Source organism: Lactuca sativa, chromosome 6, assembly GCF_002870075.4.
Source record: "Lactuca sativa cultivar Salinas chromosome 6, Lsat_Salinas_v11, whole genome shotgun sequence".
In the NCBI taxonomy this organism is placed as follows: domain Eukaryota; kingdom Viridiplantae; phylum Streptophyta; class Magnoliopsida; order Asterales; family Asteraceae; genus Lactuca; species Lactuca sativa.
The window spans coordinates 23,239,635-23,256,368 of NC_056628.2; the positions used below are offsets into that span (position 1 = coordinate 23,239,635).

The 16,734-nt window shown below is 36.2% G+C and overlaps 1 protein-coding gene across 1 annotated transcript; it reads right to left on the reverse strand.

Moving 5' to 3' along the window:
- Nucleotides 1-453: 453 nt before the first annotated feature.
- LOC111883016 (acyl carrier protein 1, chloroplastic) lies at nucleotides 454-2,026 on the reverse strand. Its single transcript, XM_023879378.3, has 4 exons — nucleotides 1,796-2,026; nucleotides 1,142-1,252; nucleotides 894-1,016; nucleotides 454-757 (listed from the first exon to the last, which is right to left on the reverse strand). The coding sequence occupies exons 1-4, from the start codon at nucleotides 1,856-1,858 to the stop codon at nucleotides 635-637; spliced, it is 420 nt and encodes a 139-aa protein (XP_023735146.1). The 5' UTR covers nucleotides 1,859-2,026; the 3' UTR covers nucleotides 454-634.
- Between the last annotated feature and the right edge of the window lie 14,708 nt (nucleotides 2,027-16,734).

Sequence of the window (16,734 nt, forward strand, 5' to 3'; positions counted from 1 at the left end):
CTTAGTTTTATTTTAGGCTCGAGCATGTTTTCGGACTCGTTAAGGCTCGGCTCGTTTCGAGCAACTATCGATCCAAGTTTGGATAGCTCACGAGTAGCTCGACTCATTTACATCCCAAATTATAATTCGGTTGGATAGGTTTGATAATCCAAATTTCAACTTTATAGAAAAAAAAACAAATTATTTAGTTATAAATTAAAATTTATAGATAAGTAATAAAAAAATATATCATAATTTAATATGTTGTAGATAAAAAACTTTTTAGAAAAATATACATATTAAGATTTTTTATTAGTCAAAACCTTTTAAATGTGTTTGAATATTTTGACTTCTAGTTTAAATAATATTTTTTATTTTCCGGTGATAGTGATGGTGGAAGAGGGTAATATGGTAATATTACACTTTCCCTCATGAATTGGAATCAAACAATCAACACAAATAAAACAAAGATGATTCCTCCAAAGAAACACAAAATATTATAACATTCTTTTTTTTAATCATCCAACTCCCATAGACTTAGGATTACAACCAACACAATCTCATAAAGATTTTGTGGTTTTTTTTTTTAAAAAAAAAAAACAAGAAAAAGGATAACCAACCACCCTATTCTGCTGAATTTCAACTCCAATTTTTCTTACTTCTTCTCAATGAGCTTCTCAATCAAATCAGCAGCATCCTGAACAGTGGCAATGGTCTGAGCACTTTCTTCTTCCACACTGATTCCAAATTCTTCTTCAAGTCCCATCACAATCTCAACCTGTTTACAACAAATATTATATGAATCAGAAATTTGGCGTGTATATATATATATATATATATATATATATATATATACAAAGAAAAGAATAAATATTTTGAATTTTCAACCATAATAAAGAAAACAAAATACCCACCGTATCAAGAGAATCAGCTCCAAGTGAAGAAAACTTGGATTCTCCAGTGACAGCAGAGTCTTCTGGTAGTGCAAGTTGCTTCCTAACAATGGAGCAAACTTTGTCCACTGTCTCTGGTTTAGCCTGTGTAGATGAAATAGAAAAACACATCACTCTATCTATATATGTTAATGTTTAAGCTTTGAAAATCAATGAGATGTTTGATGCTACCATATAATGGAGAAGAAAGAAGAGGATAGAACATATACCGCACAGGAAATCCTGAAGCGTGAAGAGGCAGAATGCAATTTAAGGGAGGTGAAGGATTTCCCATTGGTAGCAAGTGATACTGAATTGAAATTAGAAGCCCTGGTAATTGCCTGTAAAAAGAACCGAATTTTAGCAAAACAGGCGTATAATGAAGCTATACACCAAATCAAATTACTTATTGGAAACATAATTTGATCAGAAACAGAGGAAAATCGGATAGCAGAGTGAAATTGAGGTCTAAATCTTGTATGTTATTACAGAAGAAATGCACGGATCAAATTAGGTAAGTACATGGTTGATTCTATTAAGGTCGTAAAATTCAAATTCCAAACGAATGTTAATACCCTGTCCTTCATACAATCACAAAACGAAACATCATACGAAAGCTATGAGCCCAAAATTTGCCCTAAATACTAGTATCGAATTTACAGGATCAAGAATAAGGTTTAAGAAAAATTAATACGGAAATTCATCACTAAGGTAAGAAAATAGGAACCAACAAACTAAGCTGAAAAGTATTAAAATTCATAGCAAAACGAAGAAAAACCGTCAACATCTCAAAAAAATTATGCAGAAACAACAAGGATTGGTGTGATCAGATTAAGATCGAGTAAAAATTTCAAAGAAATCGAAGAATGTATGCTTTGTTTCACCTGATTGGGCTTGTAGCATGAAAGAGATGCCATAAAAGTCGAAGATCCTGCGACGGAAGCCATTGATGATGGTAAATGGAAGATCAAATGAGATCTGATAGCGAATGTGGATTTGAACAAAGAGAAAGAGGGGCGAAGAGCACGAAGAGTGTGACGAATATTATATAGAGGAGTGGGGTTTATAGTTTGTATCGAAAAAGTTGGGAGTGTTTGGTAAGCAGTTCCGTTTGGAAATGCAATTAGTTCAGAAAAGACTTTGCGGCAACTACGATTAAACCTATTGCTATGCTCTGCTTTCTCTTATTGGCTATTGCTATTAATGAATCAACTTTTTACATCCACTGATTACCAGAAAAGGTAAAATTATTTGTTATTTCGTGTAATAACTTATTTAACAATCAATTGGAACACTAGAATGACTGTGGAAGTGAGCAACTGGACATGGATCTCAATAATACTTTTAAATAAATGGACAATCGTAATTAAACGAACGCAATAATGTAATCTATCTTATTTTATATTTGTTCTATTTTTATATGTTTGGAACACCGGAACTCATTCAACCATATTTCATACCAGGGGGTGTTTGGCTAAGCTTTTGAAACTTTTAGAAAAAGTTGCAAAAGTCAGGATTTCTCTAACTTTTCCAAAAAGTTCATTTTTTTTGTATAAAAAACTAACTTTTATAAGATTACCAAACATCTTTTGTCTTTTTATCTTTTTCTAAAAGCTAAAAGATGTTTTAAAAGATAAAACAAACACCCCCTAGGTGTGAGACCCGTATATTATACGGGTTGATTTAAAAAATGATTAAACTTAAAGTATAAAATGAAATATTTTTTAATGTACAAGTTTAAAATAAGAAAGAAAGAAAGAAACGTATTTATTACAATTTAATATCATATATATATGATATTTAATACTTTACATATATAAGTATATGATTTTAACTAAAAATGAAAACAAACCAAAAATTGACAAGCGGATAATATTTATTTCAAAATTACCACAAAATGACAAGTGTCAAAACTCATGAGAGATTGACAAGTGGCAAAAAACTTATATTTATTAAGGAGGATGTTGTTAAGCATAATTAGAAAATTTAAGGGATAATGTCACTGTAGCACATAGAACTTTTAACATTTGGTTAATTTGGTCCTTAAAGTTTTTTTTGGTACATTAGACCATAAACTCGTAACTGACCTTTTAATTACACCAAATTAGAAGGTTTCCTGGTTACAATGCTTATGTGGCACGCTGATGTGTCCAATAAGCTTACGTGGTCCAGTTGTCGATACACGCTTATTAATTGAAACCCTCATTCGGACCTCCTTTCAATCTTTACTTACCCTTCTCTGAAAAGTCAAAGACTTCTCCCTCCCCGACTATTTCCATCCTGAAGAAGAATGTCTTCGAGCTCATCGACGTCAAGGAATCAGCTACAAGTCACTCATGTTCAGTCGCAAGAAGGGGTAAAGGTTTGTGATTGTGTCGTTCCAGCTAAAGAACGAACCTGTTGGAAGATAACAAACCATGGGAGGCGATTCTGGAATTGTCAAAACAGTATGGTAGGTCCCGATTCTCTTGATTTTGATAAGTTAGTATTTTATGGTTTGATGTGTTGTTTCTTTCTGTAAAGACGACAATGGTGTATTTGTATTTTGTTTCATCTGTTAAATACCCTAATTTTATTTCCTTCTTGACGATCACTGTGAATAAAACTCATTTCGCTGGTACATTAAGGGTAGTTGATTTGTGATTGTCAGTCAAACCCTAATTTTATTGTCTTTTTATAGACTAGGTTGAGGAAATGTAGCTTCTTTGAATGGAAAGATGAAGAACAGGCAGACGGGTACTACAAAAATTTGCTATATTCTCTGAAGCAGAAACTGGATGCCAAAGATGAAATGTCTGAGATGAACAATTTGAGGAGAAGGATTGCTGAAGTGGAGTTTCTGCTGTCACAGGAGCAGTATAAGGTGGCAAAGAGTGAGAAAGAAGTTCATGATGCAATGAAGGCAATAGGCAGGTACAGGATGATAGTTGCCCTGTTGTTTGGTTGCTTGGCCCTATGTGTTTTGAAGTTAGGGGGTCAATGTAGTTAGTTTGGTTGGTTAGGGTAAGCTTTTGTTTTTTTGGGATCCCTTGTATTTTTTGTAAAGGCAGACTAGAAAGTCAGTTCCATAAGGGCATTTTGTATGTATTGAAGCTGGTTTTAGTTATAAGTTGGGGTTATCAACCTTAATGTGTCGATGTGGTAAGGTGGTAAGTCCCTAATGAAAGGGCATATGATAAGTAATGTAAAAAAAATATTCAAAGTCCCAATTGTAGGGCATTTTGTATAATCAGATGATGTTTATCAAACATATGCATGGTCTATATTCCCAACAAATATATTTAATTAGGAAGTGGTCCATGTGGAAGTACACTATGTGTATGGGGACCATTTTAATAATGAAAAAATGGGATCTGTGAAGCCATTAAAAAACCAAATTCGGGGCCATATAAAACATCCCCATGCATGCACATTATTCCAATTTTTTCCATGCATAAATATTCAAAGCCAAATGTCATGATTTTACTTAAAATGGTAACATACTTTCATACTTCATGTCATACATAAATAAATGACCAACATACCCTTTTCTTGCATACATAAATAAATGACCAACATACCCTTTTCTATCATACATAATTAAATGACCAAATTACCCTTTTCTTACATACATAAATGAATGACCAAATTACCCTTTTCTGTCATACATACTTAAATGACCAAATTACCCTTTTCTTGCATACATAAATGAATTACCTACATACCTTTATCTATCATCAATAAATAAATTACCAAATTACCCTTTTCTGTCATAAATACGAAATGACCAAATTACCCTTTTCTTGCATACATAAATGAATTACTTACATACCCTTATCTGTCATCAATAAATAAATGACCAAATTACCCTTTTCTGTCATAAATACTTAAATGACCAGGTTACCCTTTTTCTTTCATACATACTTAAATGACCAAAATACCCTTTAATGTCACACATACTTAAATATAAATTACCAACATCCTATTACATAAACTTTAAATATAAATTACCATCATCCTATTACATAAACTTAAAATCCAATTATCATCATCCCATTACATAAACTTTAAACACAAATTACAATAAACACTAATCAATTACAAGAGCTTTTCCCTTCGAATTTCCTGGATCATCAACACCAACAATTGTTTTGCCTAATTTCAGCTTCAGTATTCTCTCTAACTTTCTTCTCCTTATCCTCTTCAAAATATTTGAAATTGGCCTAACACAAACCTGCTGAACTTGGTTAACAGGAGCAACCTCCTGAACATTACCATTATCCACTTGGGCACTAGGATTAACCTCATCAACCTCTTGAACATTAACATTATCAACTTGGATAACAGGATCTACCTCCTCAGCCTCCTCATCTTGAACAGCTTCTTCAACCACAACAGCTTCCTCAACCACATCAGCTTCCTCACCCATAACACCCTCATCACCTTCATAACATCTAGGTGGAGTGAATTACACATATTGACTAAAATCCCCTGCACTACTAGATTCAACATCAGTAGGAGCAACTTGCATATCATTTTGAGTAGTATCCATCTCAATTGGAGTCATTTCAACCTCTTCATGTTGTTGTGGTTCACTTGTACTACCCTACATGGCATGATATAATTATGTTAGTAACAAATTATATGTAATTAATCTTATATTTTAAATTGTTTTACCTGTCCTGCATTTTGGTTCACACATACTTTTTGTTTCTTCTGTTTCTTCACATTTAACTTTTGGGGCCTTCTCTGTGGACAAGTGGCCTTGTTGTGACCTATCTCCTTGCAAATACTACATCTGATTTTCTTTCCAGCCTTAGAAACCCTGTGTGTTCCTGTATTCTCTGTAGTGGATTTCTTCCTCTTAGTAGTTGGCCTACCATGCATCCTTCTATTAATAGGAGGCAATGATGGAGTATAGTTTGTATCTGGCCACATGTCACTGCTATTCATGGGAGCAATTCTGTAATTGTATGCCTTTCTAAATGTGGTTGTGCTAAACATGTTGTCTACATAGGCTTCTACATCCCTATTAAGAAAGGATATGCTAGCTACAGAATGAGCACATCCATATCCATTCAATTGCCACAACCTACATGAGCATGTTTTTCTTTCTAAGTCCACCTCATATGCATATATTGCTCCCCTTACCTCAAACTGGTTTAATCCACTTGGTAGTACCTGATAATGCCTTTGAGCTTTTTTAAGCAAATTCACCTTATCCCTTATCTCTGGACAAATATGATTTCCCCATTGTTGTCCCTTTAATTTCATGTTGTAGATTTTGTCTATCATGTATAATCTTATCTCCTCTAACATGGTTGTTATGGGCTTCTTCCTAGCATCTATTATTACAACATTAAAACTTTCTGAGAACCCATTTTCAACTGCATCACAACACCTTCCAGTTTGAAAGAAAGCTCTAGACCATGTTTTAGGATCTTTCTCCATGAGATATTGATGGGCACCTGGGTTCAATGTCTCAATTTCTTTCATCATAACTTTAAAGCATGCTCAGTTGTGGCTTTAGATGCTCTCCAAAACAAGGTATGATATATGGCACCAGTAAATCTCTTCTGCAAATTATGGCAAATATATCTAGCACACTGCCTGTGCTCTACATATGGCAGCAACTCTTTAACAGCCTTTATCAAACCCTGTATTAGTAAAAAGGTTAAATTCAGATAGTCTAAAATTAACATAAATGCATTACTATGTAAAATACTAACCTTATGTTGGTCTGACATTAAACTGAAACCATTGCCTAAATTCAAGTGTAGATCATCAATGAGAAGCTCTAGAAACCACTTCCAATTCTGCTTGTTCTCCACATTAACCACTGCCCAAGCAATAGGATATATCTTGTCATTTGCATCCCTCCCAATAGCACAAAGCAATTCTCCCTTACAAACACCTTTAAGAAAACATCCATCAAGACCAATTACCCTTCTACACCCTTCAATACAACCTTGTTTAACTCCTTGAAAACAACAATAGAACTTGCTAAAATATTTCTTTCCATCTGGCCCATCCTCCATATCTAGTTTCACAGTTGACCCAGGATTTGTCCTTAAAATCTCATGACCATATGACCATAGCTTACCATAATGTTCAACAAGGTTTCCTTCAACAAGTTTCAGTGCATACTTCTTTGCTCTTCTACATTGCCCCATACTAACTTGGATACGAAACTTGGCCATTACCTTTAACCTAAGCTTCCTTACACTTATTTTCTGACTTTCTACAATCTCTTTGGTATAGTGACTCCCAATCCATGCATATGTCACCAATGATCCAAACTTGAAGTTCCTAGCACAATTATGATCAGCTTTTAGTGACTTGATTTGGAAACTCTCTTCATCACTCATCCAGGAAGCCCATAATCTAAATGTGCAAGCACCTTTGCTACACCTCACCAAAAGTCTTGTCCTATCATTTTTTTCAAAACACAATTGATATCCATTAGCTACGAAATAGTTACACAACATTGATTTTACTTGCCCTGGACCCTTAAATCTCATCCCTAGAATTGGTTTTTGTTTTTTCCAGTGTAATAGCTCATTAAATATGGAATGAGCTTGTATGTTAACTTCAACTTCTCTCCCATTGTCATCATCTACAATGTTGTTTGCATCCTCATCATCAACACATAGCTTACTCAAGAAAGGATCATTTGATGTCCTATTCATATGCACTACATCCTCATTAAATTCAAAGGCAACATTTCTAAGTTCATCTATGTTGTCTTCATTTTCACCATCAATACAAGACTCATGTTCATCATCATCATTATCTTCATCATCATGCCACCCATCAACACCAACCCCAATATGATCCACATAAACCAAAATTACACCATCTGTTCCATAAGCATCAAAAATAAAAGCAGAATATTCCACATCATCTGAAATGGGATTAAGCCCTTCCATGAAGGACATGTCTGGTTCACAGTAGTAAAACTTTTTACACTCTTCATGCATGAAACGTTCGCAGAAGGTCACAAACTCAGAATAAGTCATAGAAGAAAAGTCAACATCATTGAAGATGGTTTTAACACCACCAGTGTAAGAGAAAGGATTTCGATTAAATACCCCTTGGTAGTTGAGTTCCACCATCGCAAACAGTCCATTAGGTTCCGATTGTGCCATTGCTGCGAGTTCTTTGTTTCTTTCAGCTCGATCATAGGAATGCTTCACAAACCCTAAATCAGTTTCTTTTACAGCTCAATAATGAAGAAGAAGACTACTGAAGTTCAATAGCTGAAGACGAAAGCCTTTAAGCGTCGTATTTCATTAATTGATGTGGCATATCTTGGGCATCGGATTAGACAAAAAATATATATTAATTGACAAAATGGCATCGTATAACCGGGAAACCTTCTAAAAGTTGCTAAAATGGTGTAATTAAAAGGTCAGTTACGAGTTTAATGGTCTAATGTACCAAAAAAAACTTTAAGGACCAAATTAGCCAAATGTTAAAAGTTCCATGTGCTACAGTGACATTATCCCAAAATTTAATAAAAGTAATTTTATATATAAAAAAGGTTTAATATCATAAAAAATATTATATTTTGTTTTTTTTTTTCGGATTAAACTTCAACTTTAATTTTGACCTTATATTTTTTTTCTTCCGAAAAAATCCCTCAACTTTGTCTTTTTTTTTTTTTTGAAAAAAAAAACCATCAACCTGTTAACTGTTTCGAAGCAAACCCTAACTTTTTTAGTTTTTCTAAAAAAACTCACATTTTACAATATTTTTTTTGGAAAAAACGATTAAAATGGCCAAATCAAAAAAGTAAAAAAATACAAAGTCTTTTTCAAATAAAAAATAAAGTTAAGATTTAATCTGAAAAAAAAACACAAAATATAAGGTTTTTTATGAGATTAACCCTATAAAAAATAACATTTATTTGTATGTCTATCTTAAGCCTAACCAAATAACTTTGTATCATTGCTTACTAGCCTTCAAGGCCAAGTTGAAGAGCATTTTATGACCTTCATTTGCCAAAGTGTCTTTGACATCTAACCTGACATTAGACATCAAACTGACTAAGTTAGTTCATAACTAACTTTTAAGGTTAGTCGTCTTAACACCAACTTAACCAAAATTATTGCATTTACTCATGAGCTAATTGTTCTAATTTATGATACTTCTTTAATTTCCTGAATTTATATCTCAAAAAGGAGAAAAAGTATCATCTCATTGTTAATATTTTGTAAGATCAACATTGTTTGCTTTATATACATGTTATAGCATTCTACTTTGATATATCACTAATAAACACATCGACTATTTCTTTATTTCTCCCATTAACTCTTGTATGGATAAAGTGACTTAGTGAATAATGATGTATGTCTAGATAGAGTTTTATATACATAAAAATAGTTATTTTTTTACTGAATGAATTGTTAGAATATAAGTAAACGATTAATCATTTCAAATCAATGATCTATATTTATAAAATTTGTTGTTTCTTTTATATGCAGAGTCTAGATGATGAGATAATAGATAAGTTTCTCAGAAGTCATGATGGTTCTCAAGCATGTAGGGATTTTGTGGTAGTTCTCTGACATTATTAAGCAAAATAAAGGTATAACCTTACTCTCATGGCTAATTTTAGTAACTCTACTTTTGTATTTGATTGAGAGACTAAGGTGTCTTTTGTTTTTTTTATAAGCAAAAATTCATAAAGTCTGCGGACCACCTCTGCAACAAAAGAGGTGGACCAAACAGATGCAGACTGTAATAAGAAGCGTGTTTGTTTTTTAACATATGTAGGTTGCTGCAGATATTAAAAAAATAAAATAAACTGATTTAATAAACCAAACTAATTTTTCAATACCAAAAATTTTAAAAATCTAGTCTTAAAACATTGAAATAAAATTCATACAACCAAATTAGTCTTACAATAATGTAACGTCCCAAAAATAAGACCCAAAATTTTCATTTTTAAATTAATAAAACTAGTATCCCAAAGCATCATCAAAAAAATCCAGATAAAACAAATGTATCAATCATCATATCACATCAGAGTAAATCAAGAAAATGCAGGACGAGGTGGTGTGTGCTCTACAATCATCTCGGGCTCTTCCCTTTGAAAACATAAATACCTGAAACATAAACTGAAAACCATAAGCACAAAGCTTAGTGAGTTTCCCAAAATACCACATACCAAACATAAATTTGCCATGAGCCACCCTCATGGTCTTTTCCCTGAAATATCATGAGCTACCCCCATAGTCTGACATCTAAGTTCAATGGGCTACCCCCATGGTCTTTCCTTGAAATGTCATAGGTTGCCCCTATGGTCTGACATCCAAGTGTCATAGGCTACCCCCATGGTCTTTCATACAAATGTCACGGGTTACCCTTGGGGTCTTCCAGGCAAGTATCATAAAGACAACTAGCATTCCCCATAACAAATAATGGGTCGGCATTGGTGCCTTCGACCCATGGACATAGTGAGAAAACTCACCTCATAATGTCGAATCTTACAGAAAGAATCTCTAGTTGTTGACCCGCTAAAATCCTCGCACTATCAATCACAAAATAATCATCCAATCAATAATTGGATCTTGAATCACCCTACGAGTCCAAACTATGGTAAAAGACCTTTTTACCCTTCCCTATACTTGGCCAAAGGCCCAAGCCCAATTGCCCAAAGGCTCAAATTTCAACATAATCACCTAAGGCCCAACTATGGCCCAATTTTCCAAATTCGGCCCCTAAAACCCTTTATGGGCCTAAAATCCAAAGGAGCCCAAAAGGTACTAACCAGAAGCCCTAAAAAGAAGTCTAGTGGCCCAACAAGGCTCAAACTAAGAAAACCCAACAATGACCCAAATCTCAAAAGCCCAAAACGACCCTCTGGGAGTACGCCCAACATACTCGAGACGTACCCCCCTGCGTACTCGACCACGATGTAACGTCCCATTTATCTGAAATTACATTTATTAATTTCAGAGTATTATAGGGAACACGGAGTCCTCAAGTTGCTGATGAGTGTGTACAGTCCCGCCTTTTCCTTCCCGCATTCACTGATGATACCTGAAACAATAAACAGTTGGGTAAGCATAAAGCTTAGCGAGTTTCCCCCAAAATACCACCATATAAACATAATAACAAACAGCGCGCATACAAAGCCTTCAGCCTGACTAGAATGCCGCATCGGCCTACAAACTATATAGAACGCTCACAGAACCTTCAGCATGACTGGAACGCCACACCGACCTACAACCTATCTAGAGCATTCTTTAGGCCTTCGGCTTGACTGGTACGCCTCTCTGGCCTTCAGTCTACATTGGTCCGCCTCAACCCAAACTGTTCCTCACGTGCCTCCATGTATACAGCTTACAACCGGCCCGCACCGGGTATCTTGGCATGCCACATAAAGCAGGACCGCCTCAACCCAAACCAAACACATTATGTCGACAGATAAACGACTAGGATCAAGTATGCACATAATACAGGCAAACAACAATCATACAACTCACTGCCATCTACTGATCCTCTCACAACATACAACCTTGATACCAGCTAACCTCCATAGAATGTGTAACCATAAGTAAATAGAGGTGAGATAGCCACCCAAACAGATGGTCCTACTCTAGAGCCACAACCAAACAAGGAACATGCAAGAGAGCCCAGACCAAGATTCTCAGGCTATCCTACATGACCATAGAAAATCCCTAAGGGAACTCCATAGAGGATAACCAGCAAGCACATATACATATAGTCCTATAGATTGTTACTGCAAAGCAACATACACAATACCAAGTGACAGATCTAATAGATCACTACAGCATAACAACATACTCGACACCATAACACAAATCTAATAGATCACTACAACATAGCAACATACTCAATACCATAACACAGATCTAACAGATCACTAAGGCATCCCTTTACTACCAGATAACCAAAACTAGTAGGACGACACTTGTGCCTTCGACCCACGGATATAATGAGGCAAAACTCACCTCGATATACGTGTAGATAACCACTGTAGCAATGAAGGGCTCTACCATATTCAACTCACTTCCAGTCACCTACAGGAAGATACTTTAGTCAATACCCAATCACTGGTCATAGTCACTTGTAATAGTGACCACTTCACATCAAATGATGATTAAGTTTAAGTAAGAACACTTAACACATTAAGGACTTAATCACCTAAGGTTAAGACTGATTAAGGTTTAACTTAGTCATTCTTGGGTGTAATAACAATCCAATCGATGGCCCAAATACATGCCTGGTCATTGTCCAAAATAGAGCTTCCTGATTCTAGGGTTTTTCACATAAAATGATAACTAGGGTTAGTGTTCCACACTTAACTCCTTATGGACTTAACCAACAAATTCTAATATTGCATTAAGTTAATTGTAGAGGATTATTAATTATTATTTTAAGTCTAATTAATAGTTTTAATGCGGGTCCTGACCAACTCCAAAATTAGGGTTTCTTGATACTAGGGTTTTCTAGACTCACCTGACTCACAAAGCCGACTAGAACTCAACTCAATACCACGTCGACCACAACTAATTGCTCTCTATCTCTCTCTCTCTATCTCTCTCTCTCTCCCTCTCTACCAAATGATTGGTGCTAAACATCTCCTAACAATCCACACAAGGTAAAACCTAAGTCTACCTTCTAAAAATAGAAATTTGACCACATACTCAACCCATGCCAAAAGTCAACGGTCAAAATCAACAGCCCATAATGCCAACTATCAAGCCTCACATCATGACCATCCCTTGGTCACGTCGTGAGAGTCCACTCGATCTGATTCCAACTCGACCCATCCCAACTAAACCAACTTAGACAAGAAAAAATCATTTGAGCTGACCTCACGACATGAACACCATGCTGTGATGTCATGAGCCCCAAAAAGGTCAGCAGAAAATGGGGTCTTTCATTCTCACGTCGTGAGACATTATGTCTCACGTTGTCACTACAATCTGAAGCCAAAATCCAAGGATTTAAGTCCTTAATGCATTAAGTCCTTCACTCTAACTTTTCTAAAGGTCCATAAAAATGACTACTTGATGGACTTACATGCCTCATGCATGTCCTCCATCCATTCTAGGTGAAACATGAAGAGATTGCACCAAAACTCAAATGCATGAACCCCAAACCTCAACCAACTCCTAGATCTGAACATTATCATACTCAAAGGACCCTTAAAAAGCAAAAATTTGCCAACTTTATGTATTCTTTCCTTTCAAACTTTCTTAGACATGAAAGAAAAAGGACAACTTAGATCTAACCACCTAACATAATAAAGTTTGAGTCCTTTCCACTTACAAAGGTCTAGAAACAAAATGAGATGATGATAATGATGATGATGATTCTTTATAATCTCCACCAATAAAACATGTTCTTATCCTTCGTCTCTTCTTCTTCAAGCCAAGAAATGCTCCAAAAGGTCAATAATCAATCAAGGAATTAGGGTTAGGGTTTTTCTAAGTTAAAAGGGTGTTGGAGGCTAATAATGAACCCTAAAAATGACTTAGAGGGGCTTGAATACAAAGGAAACCATAAAAGATCATGGGCTTGGGTTGCAACAGTTCTCACGTTGTGAGACCTTATGTATCATGTCGTGAGATTGGTATCGAAACACATTTCTCATGTTTACCCTTCTCACGTCGTGACACTCGATTTTCTCCAAAAATCAACCTTTTGACTCCTTGAAACCCTAAATCGATCATCTTGGAAAACGGGTGTTACATTAGAGCGTTAGGGAATGATCAGGATGTTATCAATCAATCAATCTAATATACATTCCACATAAAAAGTGGATTGAGGTGTACACGGAACATGGGAAGAAAAATTTACTGACTTACTTCATGTCTCCAAATACAAAATGTAAAGTTGTGATTGAGGAATTACCTAAAGATGATGTCTAATAGGCTGGAGTAAATGTTGAATCTCCATTGGGAAATATGAAGCATGTTTATGATGAGCCTATTGGTGAGTACATGTCTTTGATAATTTTTGGGAGTAAAATTGATGTTTTATCACCAAAGTATAGAAGAGGTAGATATAGGAACTCCAAAATAGGTGAAGGTTCTTATAGCAAGAGGCTTAATTTAGATGACATTGATGAATTAGAGAAAAAGAGTCGTGATCAGGATGCTCTAACAGGTGAAGGTTTTACTAGTAAGATTGTCGATAATATTCATGATGCTACAACAGGTGTATCGGATAATGAGGGTGTTGAAGGATGTTACAAGCCAAGTACTTCAAATATTGACAATGTTGGGATGCTACAGCAAGTGAAAGTTATACTAGTAAGAATTTTTGGATGGTGCCTTCTTGAAAGGCCCATTCCTTAGTCAGGTTCTCTTAGCAGTAGGTTTGGATTCCAATAATGGAATTTACACCTTGGCTTATGCAACTGTTGAGTCTGAAAATACATGTAGCGGGAAGTGGTTTTAGAAAACCTTGGGGATGACTTAGAGTTTGGAACAAACTCAAATTCTACTTTCATAACTGAGAGACAAAAGGTAAGGCATACTTATACAATTAGCCATTACTTTTAATGTATGTATTTAGTTCAAATTATTAAACTCTGATTCATGTAGGGTTTAATGTCTATAATTGCTCAATTGTTTCCCAATGTTGAGCATAGGTGTTGTCTTAGAAATATACATGACAACATGTGAAAGAAATGGAAACAAACTGAGTATAAGGACCACTTATGGAAGTGCATCAACAACCACCATTCATGAATTTGACCATTTGATGAGGGAGTCCAACTACTATAGAGACATGTGAGTGGTTGAAACGGATTCCTCCTACACATTGGAAAAGAAGTCATTTTTCAGGTAAATATGGTCATTATATATTTCAATTTCCATTAATTTTATTAATTTTATGTCATTTTCATGTACAATAGGAAGAGCAATTTCTGATGTGTTAATCTCAAACATGTGCAAAGTGTTTAATGGGAAGATAGACAACAGGAGGGACAAACCTATCATTGGATGTTTAAAGTACATTCGGGAATACCTAATGAGGAGGATGTCGTCCTTACTTTTCGAGTAGATGAGAATGTCGTCGATGAACACTATCACGGATTTATCGAGGAATGGTTTACAAACCTATTCATCAAATCCATGAATGTTGTTGGAGCATTGGTTAGTCCAAACGACATAACCAAGAACTCGTAGTGTCCATATCTCATTCTGAATGCAGTCTTCTCGATATCCTGATCTCTCACTTTCAGCTGATGATATCCTGACCTAAGATCGATCTTTGAGAAGTAGCTCGAACCTTGCAGCTGATCGAATAGGTCGTCAATCCTCGGCAATGGATACTTGTTCTTCACCGTTGCCTTGTTCAGCTCTCGGTAGTCTATACACATTCTCATGCTTCCGTACTTCTTCTTCACGAATAACACCGGAGCTCCCCAGGGTGATGAACTAGGTCGAATGAAACCGTTGTCCAACAGCTCCTGAAGTTGCGTCATAAGCTCCTTCATCTCCGTCAGTGCTAATCGGTATGGTGCTTTTGTTATCGGTGTCGTTCCTGGTAACAAGTCTATACGAAACACCACTTGCCTATCAGGTGGTAATCCGGGAAGATCTTTGGGAAAGACTTCCGGATAATCAGATACAACCGGTATATTCTGCACCTCTTTCTTTTCTTTCTTAGCATCGATTACGAATGCCAAGTATGATGCACATCCCTTGGACAAACATTTCTTGGCTTTCATCAGGGAGATGATTCCAGAATTCACTCTGCGTTTGTCCCCGTACACCATAAATGATTCCTTTCCGGGTGGGTTCACCCTTACTATCTTCTTTCGGCATTGAATCTCAGCATCGTTGGCGCTAAGCCAATCCATACTCAAAACGATGTCGAAACCTTTTAACTCTATGGGTAATAGCTCTTCGTGGAATTCGTTTCCGTTTAGGTCGATGACGATATTCCTAATACGATTACTAACAGGTACGAATTTGCCACCGGCAACTTCTACAATCAGGGCATTATCAAGTTTTTCTACAGGCAATGCTAATTTCCCACCAAATTTGTGCGACACAAAAGAGTAGTTGGCTCCGGAATCAAATAGTATATTTGCAGGCAAACCATTTACAAGAAAGGTACCTGAAGCGGCGTCTGCTGCCTCCTTCGCAGCCTCGAGCGTCATCTGGAAGGCTCTCGCCTTCGGCTTCGGTGGTATGTTGGGCCTTCCCGCATCTTTCTTCCTTGGGCAATCCTTAGCAATATGCCCTTCTTCACGACACTCATAGCACACCCTCTTGTTGGTGGTGCACTCATTGGCATAGTGCCCCGTTTTCCCACACTTGTAGCTGGTTACTTACTCACCACATTTTCCCAAGTGTTTCTTCTTGCACTTCTCGCACCATTTCAACTCATTTCCTCCCCCGAACTTCTTTGAACCAAACTTGATCTTCTTTTTGTTGGGTTTAGCAGACCCTTCAAATTTCCTCTTCTCGCCAACCTCGACTTTGTTGGCAGCTCTTACCTTAATCATATCCTCCACAGACTTGGCAGCCCGGATAACTGCCTCCAAAGTAAGTGCCTGACGCAAGTGCACCGCGTACACCCATGGTAATCCCTTTGCGTACTTATCAATTTTCGTCAGCTCATCCGGAACAAGACGTAAGGCAAATTCCATCTTTTCTGTGAAGTTGTTCGTGTATTCATCGATTGACATGCTCCCCTTCTTCAGGGTTAGAAACTGGTTCTCTAGCTCGAGCAGGTTTTGAGCTGAGCAGTACTTTCGTTTGAATTGCACCATAAATTCTGCCCATGTCAGTTGCAGGGGCTTGTCGGGGCTTAAAGTCTTCCCCAAGGTATTCCACCAGCGTACAGC

What these genes read in the sequence shown, in the direction of transcription:
- LOC111883016 (XM_023879378.3), bottom strand. Translation starts at nt 1,858, where the DNA reads ATGGCTTCCGTCGCAGGATCTTCGACTTTTATGGCATCTCTTTCATGC. An exon ending in GCTTCAGGATTTCCTGTGCG is followed by an intron (nt 1,017 to 1,141) that starts GTATATGTTCTA and finishes TCATCTACACAG; the next exon opens with GCTAAACCAGAGACAGTGGA. An exon ending in GAGCTGATTCTCTTGATACG is followed by an intron (nt 758 to 893) that starts GTGGGTATTTTG and finishes TGTTGTAAACAG; the next exon opens with GTTGAGATTGTGATGGGACT.